The sequence below is a fragment of the Artemia sp. Qi Xiang Cuo genome, chromosome 6, assembly GCF_049724085.1.
Source record: "Artemia sp. Qi Xiang Cuo chromosome 6, ASM4972408v1, whole genome shotgun sequence".
Lineage (NCBI taxonomy): Eukaryota > Metazoa > Arthropoda > Branchiopoda > Anostraca > Artemiidae > Artemia > Artemia sp. Qi Xiang Cuo.
This window is the reverse complement of record NC_142799.1, coordinates 23,877,679-23,899,860: the sequence shown is the minus strand read 5'-3', so window position 1 is coordinate 23,899,860 and position 22,182 is coordinate 23,877,679. Positions and strand designations below refer to the sequence as shown.

Sequence of the window (22,182 nt, the reverse complement as noted above, 5' to 3'; positions counted from 1 at the left end):
AGGAATTTTCTAGGAGCCTCCACAACCGATGATGAACAATCAACAAGGATCCCAGGTTTCAGGATACATGCAAGAATATTACAAAGATGAAAATAGACCTGTGAAAATTTACGATTACCAATTATACGCGAAGAATGACGGTAATGTCAATGTATTTTTATTTTTCCATATTTTATCAATTTTTTATTCAATGATATGCTGTTGAAACGATTCAAATATAACTACATGAAAACCAGGAATATGATAACAATATGGGTTGCGATCATAGGCGGCACAGTAGAGTTGTCTAAGTAAAGAGTGAAATGGATTTTATGTATTTTTTTTTTCGCAAACTAAGTCTAAAGGTATTAATAAAAAGCTGTCAAGAAGCGTTGAATGTGATGTTGAATTAAATCAAAATAAGCTTATTAGCAGTATCAGCAGTATTTAAGGAATGGCTTAGAATATCAAGTTGAAACTTTAGGGGCATGTTGAGACGGATATTGAACTAATGGACACTGTATGTATACTGCTACCAGGGGGGCAGCTACGGGTTGGGCATTCTCTCCCCAAAGTTTCAGGGCGTCTTTAGTGTTTAATTTTAGCTTATATGTACGCATTTGTCGGAATACTGGACGATTTATTCGGCACATTCTTCATATTCCCTTCAATCTCAAAACCCTAGGTTCGCCCCGAGTACTATTGCTATTATTAGCAGTAGCACTATTACTACTAACACTACTATTTCTAAGGCTAATGGTATATAGGTGAAAATTTCAGCAATTGTTGAGAGGGTGTTGAACTAAATCGAAACACACTATGTTCATGCTGCTTATAAAAAAGGCGTATCAGCAGTATCTCAGAAACGACTTGCGATATTACTTCTGCGACTTGCGATATTGCTTACTAGGCTGCTTCTGCTTCCACTACTATTATTGCTAATACTAAGGGTATTCAGTTAAAACTTTCAGGGGATTGTAAGGGAGGGTGTTGAACTAAATCAAAACACACAGCAATATACCAGATACGCTGGGATATATTATTACCTCCACTTTACGGCCACGAATAAATATTGCTACCATTTTGATACTACTTTTGCTACTGCTATTGAACTAACTTAAAATAGTTTAAGTGCATACACTATGTCAAAATGATATAGGTTTAAGTGCTTTACTATGCCAAAAAGTTATAGACGGGATATCTTGGGACTGGAGTATGGTATAAAATGGAAACTTAAAGTGAAACATTGCTATAAAACTAAATCAGAAGGTATTATGAATATGCTTGTTTTCAGGGGCGAGTCCAGGATTTTTTTAGGGGGGGGGGCGCAAAATGGGTTTATCCGATGAACTTGGGTTAGGAGCAAGTTTAATTAACTCAAACTTGCGTTAATTAAGTAAATTACACTACTTTAGACTACGTTAGAGGGGAAGGCACGCCCCTCTGGCCCCTCCCCTGGATCTGCCACTGGGTTTAAGTATCAACAACATTTCAAGATCGAAAGAGGTTATTAAATTGAAATATTCAGTGCTACTAATCTTCCTATGGCTACTATTACTAGTGATTCATTAAAAATAACTTTCCGAAAAATAAGTTTTTCAAAGAAAAGTAAAGGCCATTTTAAACTTAAGCTCAGCAGATACAAATATCTTTTAAAATTCAAACTAAAAACGACCAGAAATTACTATAAAAGAATAAATGAAACCCAAAACGAACAGAAATTAAATGAACAATCATAGCAAAAACATACAACAAGTAATAATATAAATGAATAAATAGATCTTAAAGCGAGTAATGCTTAGATTGAATATGAAAATCAAGCTTAAAGCGAAAAAAAAAAATTTTCCTATTGAAGTATAAATGAAACTTAAAACGAACAAAAATTAAATATACAATCAATGCAAACAAACATACAATAGATATTAATGTAAATTAAGAAATAAAACTACTATAATTTTTATATTTGTTATATTACTATAATCCATTTATATTATTACTTGTTGTATTTTTTGCTATGATTGTTTATTTAATTTCTGTTAATAGTAATTTCTGGTCGTTTTGAGTTTGAATTTTAAAAGGTATTTGTATCTGCTGAGCTTAAGTTTAAAATGGGCTTTACTTTTCTTTGAAAACTTATTTTAGGAAAGTCGTTTTTTTTTAATTAGTGTTTGTTCGTTTTTGATTGCAAAAAGTTTGAAGTTTTTAAAAATTCGTTATTTTAAAATCAAACTTTTTAAAAACAAATCAAATATTCATAAAAGTATCAAAACTGGTATCAAACTAACAATATCAAAGTGAAAAAATGGGTTTGTGTCAACCTCCGAGTTTTTATTATCTGATGTTTGAACTATTTTTAGAAAATTGGCTATCTCAAAATTTTTATCAGATGGGTTTGGGGAAAAAGGCTTGGGGGGGGGGGCTAATTAACCTTTGGTCTCTTTTGACTCTTTAAAAGTGAACTAAAACTTTCTATTTTCAATCAAATGAGCCATCTCTGAAGTTTATTCGAGTATCCCTTCTATAAGAACCATATATATCCCCAGAGTATAACTTACAACGCCCGTCCCTGGGCCCTGGGGGGATGTGTCGAATCCAGAGTTTTAATATCTGATGGTTGAACTATTTTGAACAAAATGGTCACCTCAAATTTGTATCGGATGGGTTTATCCATCCGATAAACCCAAAGGCGTGGAGGGCGGGAGGGGCTAGTTGTCCTCCGATCTTTTTTCACTCTGAGAAAATGAAGTACAACTTTTAATTTTCATCCAAGTGAACCCTCTCTGAAATTTATACGAGTATCCCTTTCATAAGAACCCCATACGGCCCCAGGACATAGCGTCCTGCCCCCCAGGCCCTGGGGGGATGTCTCGACACCGGAGTTTTTGTTATCTGACCTTTGAACTATTTTGAAAAAAATGGCTCTCTCATAGTTCATATCGGATGGGTGTCAGGAAAATAGGGCGTGGATAGGGGGCTGGTTGCCGTCCCATATCTTTTGAATCTTAAAAATTGAACGAGAACTTTCAATTTCCAATCAAATGAGCCCTCTCCGAAGTTTGTACGAGCATACCTTCCATAAGAACCCTATATGCCCCAGAGCAATATTTACAACCCCTGCCCCGGACCCGGGTGGGGGGGGGGTTGTGTCGACACAGGAGTTTTTCTTATCTGACCTTTGAACTATTTTTAACGAAATAGCCATACGTAAAGGAGCTTTTGTTATATGATCTTTGAGCTATTTTTAACAAAATAGCTACCTCCAAATTTTTACCGGATGTGTCTGGGGAAAAAGGGCTTGGGGGGCCAGTTGCCTTCCGATCACTTTTGACTCTTAAAAAGGGAACTAGAACTCTCGATTTCCAATCGAATTAGCCCCCTTTGAAGTACATACGACGACCCCTTCTATATGAAGTTCCTTTGGAATTAAAATAAATGGAGTGTGGGGGGAGGGTAGCTGCCCTCCAATCACTTTAGACTCTTAAAAAGTGAATTACAACATTCAATTTCCAATCAAATGAGCCCTCTATGAAGTTTATACGAGCATCCCTTCCATAACAACCATATATGCGCCCAGGGCATAAGTTACAACGCCTACCCCCGGGCCCCGGAGGGCTGTGGCCTAGTTGCCCTCCGATTTCTTTTGACCCTTAAAAAGTGAACAAGAACTTTCAATTTCCAATCAACTGAGCCCTCTCCGAAGTTTTTACGAGCATCCTTTCCATAAGAACAATATATTCCCCCAGGGCATAACTTACAACGCCTGCCCTGGGGGGCTGTGTCGACCCCGGAATTTTTTTTATATGGTCTTTTAAATAAATGGCTATCTCAAAGTTCTTATCTGATGGATTTGAGAAAAAAAGCGTGGTGGGGGGGGCTAGGTGCCCTCCAATCGCTTTTGACTCTTAAAAAGTAAACTAAAACTTTCAATTTCCAATCAAATGAGCCCTCTTTGACATTTATAAGAGTATCCGTGCCATAAGAACCATATAAGCCCCCAGGGTATAACTTACAACGCCTGCCCCCGGTCGCTGGGGGTTGTTTCGACACCGCAGTTTTTGTTTTATGATCTTTGAACTATTTCTAAAAATATAGCTATCTAAAAATTTTTATCGGAGGCGTTGGGGAAAAAAGGGCGCGGGGAGGGGGGGGGCTGGTTAGCCTCCTATATCTTTTGACGTTAAAAAGTGAACTAGAACTTTCAATTTCCAATCAAATGAGCCCTCTGAAGTCTATAAGAGTATTCCCTCCTTAAGATCACAAGTTCACATTTTGATCTAAAGTTATATATGGCCCCAGGGTATAACTCATAACCCTTGTATTGAAGACTGTGGGGGAAGTGACCTGCTCAAAGTTATAATTTCCAGAACTTCCAACTATGTTGAACAAAATGGCTATCTCAAAATTTTGATTGGATGTGTTTGGGGGAATGGTGGGCGTGGAAGGGGTGTTAGTTGCCTTCTAATCACTTTTGACTATTAAAAAAGGCACTAGCCATTTACATTTCCAATTGACTGAACCCTTTTTGAAGTTTCTACGACAACGCTTTCTATTAACAAAAATTATATGCCCCCAGGGCATAACTTATCACCCTTTCCCTGAGGGCGGTGGGGGGGGGGTTGTCATCATCAGAGACCGAATTCCCTGAACTTTCAACCATGTTGAACAAAATGGCTGTCTTAACATTTGAATTGGATGGGTTTGGGGAAAAGGTAGGCGTGAGAGGGGGGTTAGTTGCCATCCATCAACTTTCGACTATTAAAAAGGGCACCAGCTCTTTGAATTTCCCATCGAATGAGTCCTTTTTGAGGTTTGTATGACACAGATTTCTATAAAAAAAAAACTTAATGCCCCCAGGGCATTACTTACAACCCTTGCCCTGAGGGATGTGGGAGAGTATCCTCCTCAAAAACATAATTTCTATCTGGAAATCAACTATGCTCAACAAAATGGCTATCTCAAAACTTTGATTGGATGTGTTCGGGGAACTGGTGGGCGTGGAAGGGGTGTTAGTTGCCTTCCAATCACTTCTGACCCTTAAAATGGGCATTAGAACTCTCGATTTCCAATCGAATGAGCCCTTTTTGAAGTTTCTACGACGATCCCTTCCATATGAAGTGCCTCTGGGAAAAAAATAAACAGATAAATAATAAAACATTGGAGCCGTATGACCTTTACTATACGCAACGCTATAGCAATGTTTCTGATCTAAATCAAAAGGGTTGAAATGTATACGGGTTGTTAAAATGACATGGATACAATATTTAAGGAACAGAATAAAGTATTGACTTTTATTTCTCAGGGAAAGTTGAGGGGTGTGAAGCTAAATCCAAAGGGACTGTGTGGATCCAGATTATTAACAGGGCGTATTTGCAATATACCAGTAACAGTAAGGATTGTTACGTTGAAACTTTGAGAGTATGTTTTTGGAAATGTTGAACTAAATCGAAAAATATTACGGTCATCCCTCTTTATTATAGGTGCATATTTCTCTTATCTTTAGAAAGTATAAAGGTGTTAAGTTAAAGTTTTCGGGAAATGTTGAGGGAGATGCTTAACTAAATATGGATGTTGAATCAGCGTATCTGCATCATATCTGTAATGGCTAAGGGTATTAAGATGAAATTTTCAGGGGATGTTGGGGTGTATATTGAACAAAATTCAAACACATTATATGCATCCAGCTTGTCAAATAGGGTTTGTTTTAGAGATGTTAAGCTAAATCAAAAGACATTATTTGCATCCAGTTTTGTTCAAAAAGCATATATGCGATATCTCAGGAAAGATTAAGAGAATTAAGTTGACACTTTTAGGGCATATAAAGGGATATAATTGTATAATATTTGTCGATAATCAAGGTTCTGACATGATAAGGGTTAGAATTCCGTCAGAATGATATAACCGCAAATATTATGCAGATGTTCAACCAATATATTTAAATTTTTCCCTGTTTCTATCCATCCAAAGCATAATAGTAAAAGTATTATCAAAAATTGTAGCAAAATTTTGTCCAACATATAAATAGTAGGCCCAAAAATGGATTCTTCTGAGAAAAAACAAAAAAGATCTGAAATATTCTTTTCTTAACCAATGAAAACAACTATGTCAATTAAAAAGGAACATGTATTAATTAAAAAAAACTGTTTCCACAAAAGAAATTTGTCAAAGAAAAGTTAAGAGCTACATCAATATGCGACAGGCTTATGGCTTCCTCATTTATTGGATAAAATAAATCAAACCGAAGATGAGCAGAAATTTAGTCAAATAATTCCTTGAGCGTAAAACTACCATAAATCATACCATACAAAACCATAAACTACAAAACTAAAACTACATACTAAACTACCATAAATAAATAAATGAAACCCAAAACAAACATTAATTACAATAAATGACCAAGTCAAACACAAAATGGGCAAAAATTAATTACAAAATATATTTTAAAAGTTTTCTCTTTGTCAACTTTAATAAATCCAAAGTTATCAAATCTTTCAGAAATTAACTTCAGAATATATATTAAACTGTCAGTCCTCATACTTATTTCAGCAATCTTGGTTATGATGATGATTATTTTTTTTATGTTATATAAAATAAAAGCACATCGCTACGACTGAGAGATTTCTAAATTCGGTTTACAAGACCAATATTATCTTTTAATTACACAGTCAATTATTATAGAAAAATCTTCTCAAAAACCCTAAAAATTCGTCTTGTATATCCTAGCAAGCACCAATAATATATAAAATGTGTTGGCAAACATGTGAGGTAACACACATAGCTAGTGACTTGAAAAACCTCCCTCTCTCGCTAATTGTGGACAGATCAACGGATGGCTTGACGTGAAAGAAATTAGCCATGAGCGCTGTATACCAAGTCAGTGACGACCGAGCGTAAAGGAGGTTTTTTGTATTGTTGGAAGTGAAAGATGGTATTAGTAGAAGGCTTAAAGATATAGCTTCTAAATATCTAAAGAAGCTTTCAACCTCTGTAGTGAATTCTATTGTAATTACAGTTGACAACGCTTCAGTAAATGCAAGAGAGACAAATGTAGAAGCATTGCTGAAGTGTTCCTCATATGTTGGTTATAAGATATTTGAGATGTTAACTTTCCCTGTACTCATGCCAGGTGCCTCTCCAGAAGGGCCTGGAAAACCCGTCAAAGAGGTAATAAACTACATCAGATTCAATTCCAAACAGTTGACAGAATCCTGTGAATTTCAAGAAATGACCGAGGTGGCCCAGCAGAAAATAGTATCGTATTGGCTAACCAATGGCTTTTGCTGAAAATGCAGTTATGAGGATTGTGCGATAATGGCCGGACAATTTTATTTTCTAGCATGCTAGAAAATAAAAACTGCTGCATTTTGGAATGCAGCAGTTTAAATCCACGCTCTTGCTGAGTATGTTAAAGTGACCTATCAAAGTATAATAAATACTTTGTAAAAATTACTGATGGATTCAGAAGAAAGATGAAGTAATTCAAGAACCGCTGCATATCGTATATGACTGAAATGCACAAGTGAACCAAATGGAGATACTTTGCCTAAGGCAACATTCTGAGCTGCTGGAAAACGTAAGCCAAAAGTGACTCTGGCCGGAAAAATAAGAAGGCTCGTTCTTCTACTTGCCAGATTCAACAATCAGCTGGGTAAAATAAAGGCCTATTTTGAAGGGAAAGTAGATTTAATTGGTTCAGTGATCCAATCTCAACGACCAGAGGGATTTTTTTTAACAGGAGTATAGTGAACTTACTGGGTCCGATCTGTTTTCGAAAATCATAGGCAGCGCAATAGCGCTGCCTAAGTAAAGAACGATGTTCGCACAATGTATTATTTTTTTATTTTTCTAGACCAGGGCACTTTGTATCGAAGGAGTTGTCGTAGAAACTTCAAAAAGGGCTCATTTGATTGGAAATTGAAATGGCTAGTGCCCTTTTTAATAGTCGAAAGTGAATGGAAGGCAACAAACAGCCCTTACACGCCCTCAAATTCCCACAACACATCCAATCAAAATTTTTAGATAGCCATTTTGTTCAACGTAGTTGATTTCCAGATAGAAATTATGTTTTTGAGAAGGATACTCCTCCCACAGCCCTCAGGGCAAGGGTTATAAGTTATGCACGGGGGGCATAAAAGGTTTTTATTGAAAGCTTTTCCGTAGAAACTTGAAAAAGGGCTCATTCGATTGGAAATTCAAAGGGCTAGTACCCTTTTTGATAGTTGAAAGTGATTGGAGGGCAACTAACCCCCCTCGCACGCCCACCTTTTCCCAAACACACCTAATCAAAATTTTTAGATAGCCATTTTTTTCAACATAGTTGAAAATTTGGGAAATTTGGTCTTTAAGGATGACAACCCCCCCCCCCCCAACAGCGCTCGAGGCAAGGGTTGTAAGTTATACTCTGGGGGCATAAAAGGTTTTTATAGAAAGCGATGTTGTAGAAACTTCAAAAAGGGTTCATTCGATTTGAAATTGAAAATTAAAAAGTATAGTACAGAATTGAAAAGTAAAGTACAAATTATATTCTGGCTTTTAAAAAGCATAGGGTTTAGAGCCCTACTCAGATTAATTTCTGCTCGTTTTGAGTTCGAATTATTTTAAGTCGTATGCTTGGTAGGTTATTTGATTCTACTTTTGTTCATTTTTGGTTTAATGGAGTTCTTTAATTTTTTTGATAAGTTTATTTGTGCAAAAAGTGTTTTTGACTAATTAAATAAAAAAAAAACTTTTTCAGCTGAAAGTACGGAGCAACATTAAAACTTAAAACGAACAGAAATTATTACGTGTATGAGGGGGTTCACCCCCTAGTCAATACCTCGCTCTTTATGCTAAAGTTCGAATTTTATTTGAACCATAAACTCCTGAATCACAAAGGCAGTTTAATTAGAATAGATATCTTTTTTGAAAGTGATAAAAAAAAAATTAGCGTAAAGAGCAAGGTATTGACTAGGGGGTGAACCCCCTCATATACGTAATAATTTCTGTTCGTTTTAAGTTTTAATATTGCTTCTTAATTTCAGTTGAAAAAGCTTGTTTGTTTTTCATTTAATTTCTGATCGTTTTTTAAATAATGCTGGGAAATCCGTCATCCCCTTCACAGAAATGTCCCTTCCCCCATGAAAACATCCTCCATGGAAAGATCCTTCCACGTAACAACTTTCTCCGACCCCCCCCCCCCCCCACCAGAAAAGTCCCTCCTGAAAACGTCTGTATACTTCCCAATAACCAATGCTATATGTAAACCATCGGCAAAGTTCATAACTTGCAGCCCTTCCCCCGGGAATTGTGGGGAATGAAGTCATCTTCAAAATAATATTTATTAGATTCTCAACTATGTTGAACAAAATCGCTATCTCAAAATTTTGATCAGGTGACTTCGGGAAAAATGAGCGTAGGAGGGGGCCTAGTGTCCCCCCAATTGTTTTGGTCACTTAAAAAGGGCACTAGAAATTTTAATTTCCGTTCGAATGAGCCTTCTCACGATATTCTAGGACCACTGGATCGCTGCGATCACCCTTGGAAAAAAAATAAAATAAACACGCATCCATAATCTTTCTTCTGGCAAAAAAGACAAAATTCCACATTTTTGCAGATAGGAGCTTTAAGCCTCTAAAGTAGGGTTTCCTGATACGCTGAATCTGATAGTGTGATTTTCATTAAGATTCTGTCACTTTTTTTTGTGGGGGGGGGGGGTATTTCCCCCTTTTTTCGAAAATAAGGCAAATTTTATCAGGCTCATAACTTTTGATGGGTAAGACTAAACTTGATGAAACTTATATATTTGAAATCAGCAAAAAGATTTGATTCTTTTGATGTATCTACTGGTATCAAAATTCCCTTTTTTAGAGTTTCGGTTACTATTGAGCCGTTCGCTCCTTACTTACAGTTCGTTACCACGAACTGTTTGACAATGTAGTTGGAAAAAGACGTAGCTGGCCGATCTTTATTCGTGGATTTGTGGGACATTGTGCTCTCGTTTTTTTGTTGGCCAAACAGGGCTGCTTAACATGTCTTGACCAATGTCAAGGCAAAGCTGCGTAATATATTTTGAGCAGAAGCAATAATTGCAGTTATGTTTACATGGCAATTGGTTTGGAACTTCAGCTTTGATGGAAGTTGAGTAGCAAAATGGAAGCCAGAATAGAGTAAATTGGGAAATTATCTAAAATGGTAAAGAAAACTCTATGAGGAACGAAGAGCGAATAAATGACAATCGAAAAGCTTCCTAAGGGGGTGAGTGGCTGTCTGGGTTTAACATCATACTGCATTTTTACAATGAAGAGGACGCCCAATTTTAGATTGAATGACTTAAAACTCATTTGGTTGCGACCTTACAAATTTAGTTGGATTGTTTTGTCACTTGTGCAAACCATGCTTCAGGTTTCACGAGAGTATAGAGCAAATCAAACTGAAAGAACTAATGAAAATAGGTAAAAGGTTGTTTGTAAATGTAAAGGGAAAGGTCTAAATCTGACAATAAGTGTCGCACCCATGTGAAACAGTTATGAAAATAAATTGTATTTGAGAACACTTTTCTATAAGCCATCATGATGAATTTGGAGGCGTTGCTGTGAATTTTGGTAATTTTTCACTAGTCAAACTAGGTCATGTACCAATTTTTAAAAAAATAGGCTCCTACAGATTTTTGATTATTTGACAGCCTGGTTAGAACTTTGTAATCCCAGTGCTGGGAAATTTTAAAAACCAGGCAAAAGTGCGTGCAGATGGCTCAAAAGTTAGCTAGCTAACCTAACACTCCTTACACAATGGTGTTGTTTATCCTTGTGCATAAACAACCGAAACAGCCTTCGGCATTTTCTCAGCTAGAACCTAGTAAAGAATGAACCACTCTGCTTCCAATGCGAAAAAGTGATTTTCTATATTGTTCAAGATGGGGAAATGTAATTCTGCAAAATAGGGTTTTCGACTGTGACGATTCCAATGATGCAGCTTTCATTCCGATTCAGCGCTTTGTTTGAAGGATTTAAGCTATTCTTTGAAATTTCCTTGAACTGGTTATTGCAATAAACTTATATAATTTGGAGACCACACTGCCTTTTCATGACGATAATAAAAGTTCAAATAGGGATACAATCTTGTTCATCGACAGTGTTTCACAAACAGTGATAGAAATTTACAAAAATATCAAATATTTAATTCACATGAAGTGACCGTGATCAGTAGTAAAACTGGTAAAAGTAGTAAAACTGATGACGGTTACTGCATATGTGACCGAAATATCTGGTGTTTTTCGTGAATTTCTATCACTGTTTGTGAAACACTGTAAATTAAAGGGATTTTATCCCTATTTGAACTTTTATTTATTGCAATAAAATTTTACTATTAACATTAGCCGAAATAATTTTTACCACTCCTGAATCAATTTTAAATGGTGATCATTCGTCACTCGACGGTTTTTTAGAAAACACTTCTAAATTTTTGGTTTTATAGGCCGGAGATCGTTCTTTACTAAGTTGCAGCTATTGCTAGAACCATGATCACATTTGCACACAAGACAGCGTGCAAAATGGAAAATATTCGCGGTAAGTCCGAGGTCCGACAAAATTCTTTGAAATGAAACTACGGTTGACTAGGTGACAGTTACCACTGCAACCATAATCCTAGATAGTTGATCCTGTAGACCCAGGTAACATCCTAAAGCCCTGAATGCTTTTAAAGAATATTTTCAGAAACAACATCGTTGCATCTCATACAATAACCATGTCACACCATTTAAAAATAGAGAAAACATGTCCATTCTCGATTTCAGGGTTTTCCTCGCATGACATTCTTTCTTAAATTAGCTGAATATATTGAAGATTTTGAACGTTTGCTTCTATATCTAATTTGTCTTATGTATTCTGTATTCCTTTTTACGGTTCTAGGTTCTTCGTTGACGTTAAAGTATAGCAATTTCACTTTTTCATCAAATTGGAGCATTTTACCTGTTTTTTTGCCATGGTCTTCAACATTTTGTAAAGCCCTAGGTTCAGGTTGTTTTATTTCTTCTGGCATCAGTTTGTTTATACCTGTGTCTAGAACAGGCATGATATTTTCCCTCAAACCTTGGATTGGAGGAATGGGTAATGAAGTAGCAAAAATTAAAGGGTTTTGGACCCATTTTATTTCTGTACTATTTTTCATTTCAGATTTTCTGTTCGTCCTGCCCCACAACAACTTTAATCCTATGATTAATAAAAATATTCCACTTGGAATAACAATTACAGTCATTAGAATTCAGGTGATTAGGGGCTATGAAAATAGGTACTGTAATGACTGAAATCAAATAAAATAAGCCAATATAAATAAACAAATGTCTATCTTAACTAAAATAAAACAATGGTTGTAGTTGATGTTTTATCTCAACAAAAAAGAATTGAACTTTATCGTTAAAAATTTAACAGCTCCTGTGTTCAAAATCATAAGCAAACAGACCTATACTGTTTGTGATATTAGTGTTACGTCATTCCGTATACGCTTTTGGGATAATTGAATGATGTTAGAAGGATTGATGGACAAGTTTTTCTCCAGGGGGGTTGGATGTAAAACGGGCTAACTGGGAGCTATTACGTTAAGTAATAGAATGTTTTTGGGGATAAAGATTGGTTAATCAAAGGGTATACCAGATTGAGACAATTTAAAAATATCAGTTGATTTAGTTTGGAGTTAAAGCTGTATTTCGGTTTTTATCTTTGTTGCAGTGGTAGCTGCAACCTTGTAAAGGACGAACCACGGCCCGTAGTAACCAAACAAAATGATCTAAAACCCACCTAAAAATGGTGTCGGATCGAAACAGAAAGTATAGGCTACCATTGGGAATCGCATGGTTGTAGCGGTACTTGCAACCTAGTAGCCTAGAGGATGAACCACGGCCAATAGTAACCTAAAGCATAACCTGGAACCCCCCCCCCCCCCAAAAAAAAATATATCGGATTGTATCGGAATATATCGGAAAAAAATAGTGTCGGATTGAAACAAAAGTGCGCCATTAGAATTACTTTAAATGAAAATCCTATTCAGGAAACTTACAGTCCCTTGGCTTGAACAACAAGCAAAATAACTTTTTGCATGGGAAGCACTGATGTGCTCTTTTTTCCCCCCGCTGATAAAGGGCGGGGGGGGGGGTCCTTGAACATCATAGAGAGCTGTTTAAAGGCGAATTTTAAAGGAAACTGCTACATCTACTTGCTTTTGTAATTCACAACACGCAATAATTAAAATAACGTTTTGACAAAAAGCTGCGTCTTCGTATATAAGACCAGGAATAATGTCATAATCGTAGGTTACAATCATAATTGACGTTAAAAGGGAAATATATATGATGACGTTAGTCATTACGACGTCAATACCGTCAGTATGTAATTTTGTCATACCTTCAGTACATAAAAGGGTGTCGGGTCATATCGCCTTAACAGTTTAAGTTGGTAATTTGCGATGATTTCATCGTAGTTGTAGTGGTAGCTCCAACTTAGTTTAGGTTAGAACTTTATAGTAGACAACGAACTCTAGCCCATAGTAACAGAAATATTAATATAAAATGCAATTTTCGAAAAAAACTGAATTATCAAATACACGACTATGCAACATACTTATCTTTTGACAAGATAATATAAGATAAGCATCTTTTGAAAAGTTGCTTCACTGGGTTATGGTACCATATTTGTCTGACTTCACTGCCTGATTCCCTGTGTTCCGTTCTTTACTATTCTAACAAAGATAAATCCAATAGGTTGTCGCTGTGTGTTGTACCATGTTATGCAAATAGTTGTGGTATATCAAAATAGGTTTCGATCAAAGATTGTTAGCACTTTTAACCATGGGAAAGGAACGCAATAGAAAAGGGATTGACCCCTCACAAGGCCACTTTGTGAAATATGACAAAGAAGCACAATAAAAGAGAACTTAGATTGGTTACTCTGCAGAAGCATAGGAAAAATTTGTAAAAATATACGAGAATTTTGGAAGACCAAGGCTTTCAAAATATTTATTGGCGTTGAATGAAACGCCTTTTTGAGAAAAAAAAATATAATACCAAAAGTGAACGTTAAAACTACTCGTTGCCATCTAACTCATTTAACTATCTCATCTAGTATCTCCAGCATCTAGTATCCATCTAACTCAGTCTCAAGCACTTCTCCAATATATCCCTACAATAAAATAACTTGTACCATAGTCTAGAAAAGCCTTTACTGTTAAATCATGCACAGAATGACATGATTGCATATCATAAGCACTGTATGTAGATAATATAGCAGTAAGATCAAAGCTGATGATTTTCGTTCTCGGTGCGCACAAACAGCTCCTCCCATTTACTCTTTCATTAGCGGGTTGGTATGTATTTCTCAGTCACTGAAAAATGGTGTGAAATTGTATTATTCGTAATTGCAAAAGCAAAAAAGAAACTTGGTGAGCACAGAGCAGGCGAAGTGGTTTGCAACTGTCCCATCTCACAGGTATGACTCAATTTATATACAAATTATGACTTAATCTATTATTTATATTCAGTGGACTTAACTGATTGGCCTATTTAGGATTTCTTAAAAGGGGGGGGATAGCGGGGGTTGATTAAATTTTTGAAAATAAGGAAATTTCTTAAAAGCTTACTCAAGGTGATAGTGAAGTTTTCGACGAAACTTATTCTTTTATGACAGAAAAGGCCTACGAGCAGTCAAGCCTGAATTTAACCAACCTTACAGCCCCTTCGCTAGATGTTGTTTCGTTTCTGCAAGACTGTGACTCCATTTTCCTCAAATATTATAGAAATTCTTGTTGGAAACCGGGACTAATTATTCGAATTTGGCTTGAGTGCAAAGACCTGAACTGGGAAACTGGCTGCGACGACTTCCCCTTTGAACAATTTATAAGATTTTTTTTGCGCGAACGTGCATATTACGAAGTAAAATTTAAGAATCGTGAAATCGAGAGACGTACCTATCAAGGAAAATAAACTAGCAAAAAATTATTTTACTTTTAGTTGTTTAAATGTTTGATCATCTCTTTTTTTGAAAAAAGGGGCAAAATTTTTAAAAACTTGTATTTGGTTATCTTCTTAATGAGCTCCCCAGTACTACAGACAGTAAAAATCAAAGCAATATCAATAAACATATATGAAAAGTGTAAGTGACTATATTTAATTTAGCTGCAAGTCTGCATTCATGCCCACCACGTAAATTCCTTTTGAGAAAAAATTTATAAAACTTTGGAACTGAAATATCAATGCGAAGCGCCAAATTTCATAATTAAATGTCATCACGTTATGGCATTTTCCAAACAAAACTTATTTTTAACTTTATTATCATTGTAAATTCATTCTTTGTTTTTCTTTCCATTCTGAAACCAATATTAAATTTACCTTTTGCATTATTACAGCCTACTGTATATACATTGATGTAAATTTATCTGCAGTGTTACAGGCATACCAATTATTCTCCTTTCATTTTTTATTTTTTAATAATAATTTCTGTTCTTTTTGAGTTTGAGTTATTGTAGGCTTCTATTTCTACTGATCTTAAGTTTAATATGGCCTTTACTATTTATATATATATATGTATATATATATATATATATATATATATATATATATATATATATATATATATATATATATATATATATATATATATATATATATATATATATATATATATATATATATATATATATATATATATATATATATATATATATATATATATATATATATATCAGCGCGTACAAACATCTCCTCTCATTTGATCTGCCATCAGCGGTCCAATTACCCTGGAACACTTATTTTGGCAGAAACTTTCTCAAGATGCCTTTGAAACCAACTCGAGACTTCGAAACCTACTTGTAATTCCTAAAAAATCTAATAATAACATTGCACTTCTAATTACCGATTTTCATGTATGAATTGGAATAAATTAATTTATAATTGGATTCTTTAAAATTTAGTGTTAAAACGTTGAAGCCTAGTTTCGCGTTCAAGAGAAATCTGACTTGTCTACCCGTGAAAGATCTAATGTCGCTTATCTTTTTACGTGCTCCGGAGCACTCGCATCTCGGTCCAGGTTTTTATAATGGATGAGATAGGGAACGATCATAATCATACTGTGTATTATTTATATACTGTGATCATAAGCGAAAAGTAGCGCATAGGCTTGTTTCCAATACTTCGTGATAATAAACTACAAGTAAGGAACTTGTGTTGATAGTAACCAAAACTGAAAAAGACTAGTTTAACAACATATACAAAATACGAGTCTTATGGGGGTTGTAATTATGTACATTTAATTGAGTTTGAAGCTACACACCGAGGGTTACGAGTCTGAAAAATGTGCACCATTTTCTAAAAAGGGGTAAAACATCTTTTTGCTGCCATTGGCGCATTAGAGAATACTACTGGATAGGTTTAAAGCTGCTATCTACAGAAATACGATATTTTGTATATCTTCCAAGAAGAAAGATCACGGAGGTGCGCTTATTTGCTTTTCCTTCATCGGTAATAGCATTGACCCATTGGTCGTAGAGCATCAGGAGAAGGCTAATTCCAAGGGAGATTATAATTTCTAGTGCAAATTTTAAGGAGCAAAAACTATATTATGTCATGGTAAAGTCATGTTTTCTGTGACATGAAACAATTTACCCCAAAGAAAAAAGCTAATGATAGAGAATTCTGAGATAGCCTATCGATTTAAAATTACCAAGAAGCTATTGTTTGATCGCCCCAGTGTCAGAGATAGCAATGCATCATGGTGGCAAATTCAAACCTAATGATGCACATATTCCACACGAAATGAACGGTTAATATAGACTCCTATTTTAATCAGTCATTTAGCTGAGTTAATTATATAATCACACTTTATAAAATTACACAGAGATGTTTGTTTACGCTTCAGCTGTTAGGGAAGGATCAGCAACCAAATATGAAAGAATGTTTAAAGGGCGGTGGGAGGCACAAAAAATTATTTCTATTCTCTCTTCTGTCCTTGGAATTGTTCTGGCCTATACTTGTAATATGGGTGGTGAGGGACGGTAGTTTTCCTCTTACAGCGATTTTGTCTATATAGCACAAACTTTTAGTTTCATATACTTACTGGTACAAAAGGGAGAGAAGTGGGGAATAGTCGTGACTTTCACCCGGAAATTTCCTAGTAAAAGGGGCAAGTGCTACCAGGAACTTCATTTTTACCAAGATTTAGATGGAAATATTTCAAAATTTCCTTTTGCTTACTACCACTTGCTTACTTACGCACTTTTGCTTACTACCCAATTCAATGTCAATTTACCATCTTTACCTGGCAATGCGAAATAAAGATATGGCTCAACTTAATTGTGATGAAACAAAAACGGGCATTGGTAAGAAAAATGCGTTGCCAGAGACTTAGTACAATAGGAAACACAGTCAATATCGTCATTGTCTGTCAACACTGTCAATATATCCACATTGTTTTGCAGAGGGGCTCTACCAAAAACGAAAATTTGTACCCTATGGACGACGAGAGACTGGCGTTTCTGAGTTTAAAGTGGAAAAAGATAAATTCGTGGTTTTCCTTGATGTTCAACAATTCTCTGTCGATGAGGTAAGACTTTACCTGGTAAAATAGTGAGTAAAAAAAAATATATTCTATATATATTTTTTCTTTTGTGCTTCTGGTGCAAACTTTTTGCAGCACTAAGCCGTTAGAAATCGATAGTTCTGTGAACACAGTTTTTCTATGTCTTTCTTAAAGCTTCTGTTTTGAACAATTTCTACGAAATTCAAAGAGATCTCAGATTTTCAGTACAGAAAAATTATAGCCGGTAACAAAAATACTGTAATATTTATTATTTACTATCAACATGGCATCCTGGGGAACGAAGGGTTTGGGCTCGGAGCTTCTTAGAAACGTTAAAAAGTATGCTGAGTCTTTCCTGATCATAAAACTACTCTTTTAGCTCGGCTGTTCATTCTTTGATCAAATTGGACTACTCTGAACTGAAGAACTGGACACACCTTGTCGTTAATAATGCTGTTAAAAGTGTGAAATTAATTGTAAAAATCCAACAAAGGTGGTGAGAAAACTATCAAAAACAAAAACAAAGCGTCAACAGCGCTTAGAGTCAAACACATAGGCCAAATACGTAAATTAATGACAACATGGAACTTGATTCATTATTTGATGACGACCTGGAACTTAATGGTAAACTAAAAAAGTTTGTCGCGACGTCATTGAAAAGAAGTAGCCAATCCTTAAATGGCATTTGTAACCTACTTGCTATCTCCCGTAATTCAAGCCAAATAGAAGTTTTATTTGAATTATTGCCTGCTTATTAGTTAGTATTTATTATATTTTTGATTGTTTTAACGGATGATGCTGATTTGTCTAATATTTGTGCTTATGTTTACACTGAATTGACATGCTTGATTGAACGAAAGCATGCTTGATTGGGCATTGACATTCGTCTTATATTAAGAAGCATTTGTTCATTTAATGTAAGGTTTCTCTAATGCATTTTACCCTTTTTTCTTTTGATTAATAAAAAAAATGAGTTTTTCTTACAGAGGTAAAGAGCGAAGTTGAAACACAAACGACAAAAATCATTATATCTACAAAACTAGCTTAAATAAATTGACTCGCGATATTTTTCAAAACCTGCAGAATTCTAAAAACTAACAGTTTATTGAAAACACAAAACTTCCTAGCTAAAAAAGGAAAAAAAAATGATATCCTCTTAGGTTCAGAAAATTTCATGAGTAGTATGCAAAAACGAAAAGTCCAATTTACAAGTATTTAAATTTTAGTATTTAAAATTCTCCAGATCTTGTTTAAAGTTTGAGAGCATGAAAAATTGATTGGTTCATAGCTTATGTTCCCTGGCATTTTGACATTCTTTGGGCTAAAATTTAAGTTCAATGGGTAGGTCCCTTCGAAATCAAAATCCTCTAATTGGCTTGAAACTTATATAAAACCTTGGGTTAAGGGAACCCCAATTTAGAAGGAAAATAAACGAAAACACTGCATCCCATGAATGTGCCGCCCGAAAAAAGGCCAGAAAAGCGTCAAAAGTTTTTCTCACCCACTTCAAATAGAAAGGGACACCTTAGAAACTTGGGGGGGGGGTAATTTGATTAAAACTGAAATTTTTAGTGCTCGTTTTAAAAGTCGAAAGCTACTGCAAAGCAATCGACGTCTCCTCGTTCTTTTTCAGCTATCTGGCCCTCCTCTAGCCCTATAATATCGAATCAAAATTTTGAGATGTTTATTTTGTTCATAAACCTCGAAATGTCTAATAAGTTTGCCTTCGGGGTTAAATACACCCCCAACCCCTTGTGTTAACCTTTATCTTAATCTGCTATGACAATTCAGCCCCCGGAAATATGAAAAAAAAATGTGAAGATAAAAACTATAGGACACAAAGGGTCGGTAACCTTTTTTGGCTCTGGGTCAAAATCAACCAAAATTTTATTAAGAAAATAGTTACAATGGACTTTCAACCTTTAATTATTGCTATAAAAACTAAACACTATATACCTATAAATAAAAATTACTTAATTTCTTTAATATTTTTATATGTTATACTTTTTCTGTGGCTGCTGAAATTTTCCACCGGAGGGAAATTTTCTAGGAGAATTTACTGTAGGAAGAATTTCCTGGGAGATATTCTGTGGGGTTAATTTTTCGGGGGGAATAAGCCATAAAGCTAATTATTACGGAACAGTCTACAACCTAAAGGGTTATTCTCTATAATTCTAACTAAATGGTTTGATGCCCAGGATAAATATTGCTAGATGATGGTCAGTTTTGTGAATAAAAATGTACCAAATAACATCACTGCATGAATTCAGGCTGGCATGTCTTAGAAACAAAATCCGTAAATCTTCCTAAAAATACATATAAAAAGACTTCTTTGAATGGCACGCTCTAAAGAAGAATTCCCAATACAAAAACAAGAAGCGTTCGATTTTATAAATATAATTTTTTGGGTTGGAAAATGAATTGTTCAACTCTTTGAAATGAAAGACAATAAAATATTTGCCCACACTAAGACATTTTTTTGTTTCATTAAGTGACATTAAATTCCGCTGTAAAAGTACACAGGTTGTCTTAACCTAGCCTTAGAATCCCTTAATATGTTTTTAGACAACTAACTTAAATCACAGAATTTAAACTTATAAGTTGTTGAGTTGGTGTAAACATATTAAGGAGTATGTTTGAAGTAAGGGGAACTGTCCGATAATTACACATACTCTATTTTCATAACGTCCTAAAATTGTTCATGTAAGCTATGATAAAATTTCAGGTGACAGTTAGAGCCTATGATGGGTATCTTCAAATTGAAGCCTTGCAAGAGGAACGAGAAGATGAATATGGCTTGGTTCAACGACAACTTTTTAGAAAATATTTCTTACCTGAAGGAACAGACACCGACCAAATTAACGCCTTTTACACGACGGATGCTTTCATTTTTGTATGTGGAAACCGTCAGGTAAATAACATTTTCTATTGATTTATTTCGACTTTTGCAATGTAGTAGTTGTTTTAATAATTAATGCTGGAATCTATGCTATCATCTTCCCAGCTAAAATACAATACAGTTAATGGATATAGGCTGCATACCAAAAACAGTGGATGCATCCAGGATTTTCACGGGGGGGGGGGGTGGATTACAAAACGCATCAAAAAGTAGTTTATATGAATTTTTGTCATTTTTTATGAGTTTGACAAAAATTTTGAGGGGGTTAAAACCCAGCAAGTCTCCCCCTTTGATACGGCCTTGCCAAAAGCAATTTAAATTTTAAGTTGATTTTTATGACCTACAAAACGACTCAAAACGCATTTAAGTTTTTCCCACCTTTGCTCCCACAGATTTGCTTCTACCGAAACGTAATTGTTTCCAGCAGAACTTTACAGTTTCAGGTACTGTTCTGGTATTTTATGACCCAAGTCATAATAAAATTTACTATGTCGCAAACCAAAATTTCTGAAAGACATTTTAAGAAATGAAAATATTTCTTTTCAGGAGATATTCAAGTCAAGGCAAGGACCTTTAATATTATTTTTTAAACAAAGAGTTTTTCTTTACATTTATATAGTCTATTATGCCAATCTCAAGCAGTATTATCTGTAAAAAAAAGCACCATTGATTAATTTGTATTCTATTGCATAACTTCTGATTCTAAGTTGTATAGTAATATTTCGTTCAATGACTTTGGTTACCTTAAAATTTATTTGATTTAGTTGAATGGTTGATGATTTCTAGACTACTTTGAAGAACTATGAAAAGACTCTTTATAATACGTTTGTATCCAAATAATAAAGATTTTTATTAAAAATTGTTCTTACTTAATCGTTTTTTACTTCTACTAACTTATTCATTTTACATTACATCTTTTTGAAAATGTTAGCTATTAAAAAAAGCAGAAAATGAATATTTTTTTTTACTATTAGGCTGCTCAGAGCAACACTACCCGATATGGAGACCGTGTAGTTCAAGTCAATCAAAGCGGACAACCTGCTGTAACCTTCCAACAGTCACAGCAAGCTCAATACTCTAAGAAGAAATGAAAAACGTACCAGCATTGTCAAACTCTGTAAATTGAAAGGTTTGACAATCATTCTGCCAATGTTTGAACATTGTATGAAGTATTGCCCTAATAGATATATAAAGCATTGATATTTGTGTACTCTTTTCTTTCAAGGCATATAGGTTTTATGTTGAATGTGCTGATTAAGGAAAACTCGTAGGATATGTCAACTAATGAAGTAGATTACTATTATGAAGAACTCAAGACCCAAAATTTGTTTTTCTGATTTAATGGTAACTGTATTCAAAATATTTTGGAAAATCTTCAAATTTGTCAAATTAGTTTTGGTTTGTTTTTAACTGACATAGTTGTATCAGTAGTTAATATAGTATTTTTAAAGTTTCATCCAGATTTTATGCTTAAGAATTAAGATTATAGTAATAATACTAACAATAATAATAATAATAATAATAATAAAGAATTCATTTGCACAGAAGCCAACAAGGGTCATGAAAATACGAATACGGCATACAATTCATTATAAACCTCAAAAAAGACCTCTGTGGTTCAGCTTTAGTGTCAGGTTTTTTTTTCGGCTTTCTAATTTCTTCAAAATCCTTTTTTTCTATCCTTTTTTTTAAAGTTAAATCTATCAGATCTTTGTATTCCCCTACAAAGTACAAATTGGTTTTTCCCAATGCCCTCACTCATTAGGACAA

General features: G+C 34.8%; 1 protein-coding gene across 1 annotated transcript; it reads left to right on the top strand.

Moving 5' to 3' along the window:
• LOC148951008 (alpha-crystallin A chain-like) lies at nucleotides 1-21,612 on the top strand. The gene is made up of 4 exons (XM_089090089.1): nucleotides 1-140; nucleotides 17,413-17,537; nucleotides 20,239-20,424; nucleotides 21,387-21,612. The coding sequence occupies exons 1-4, from the start codon at nucleotides 29-31 to the stop codon at nucleotides 21,501-21,503; spliced, it is 540 nt and encodes a 179-aa protein (XP_088946215.1). The 5' UTR covers nucleotides 1-28; the 3' UTR covers nucleotides 21,504-21,612.
• The last annotated feature ends 570 nt before the right edge of the window (nucleotides 21,613-22,182 follow it).

Bases quoted from the DNA above. Each gene is read 5' to 3' on its own strand.
- LOC148951008 (XM_089090089.1), top strand. From the start codon at position 29: ATGATGAACAATCAACAAGGATCCCAGGTTTCAGGATACATGCAAGAA. The intron at 17,538-20,238 runs GTAAGACTTTAC...ATAAAATTTCAG, and splicing joins AACAATTCTCTGTCGATGAG to GTGACAGTTAGAGCCTATGA. The intron at 20,425-21,386 runs GTAAATAACATT...TTTTACTATTAG, and splicing joins TTGTATGTGGAAACCGTCAG to GCTGCTCAGAGCAACACTAC.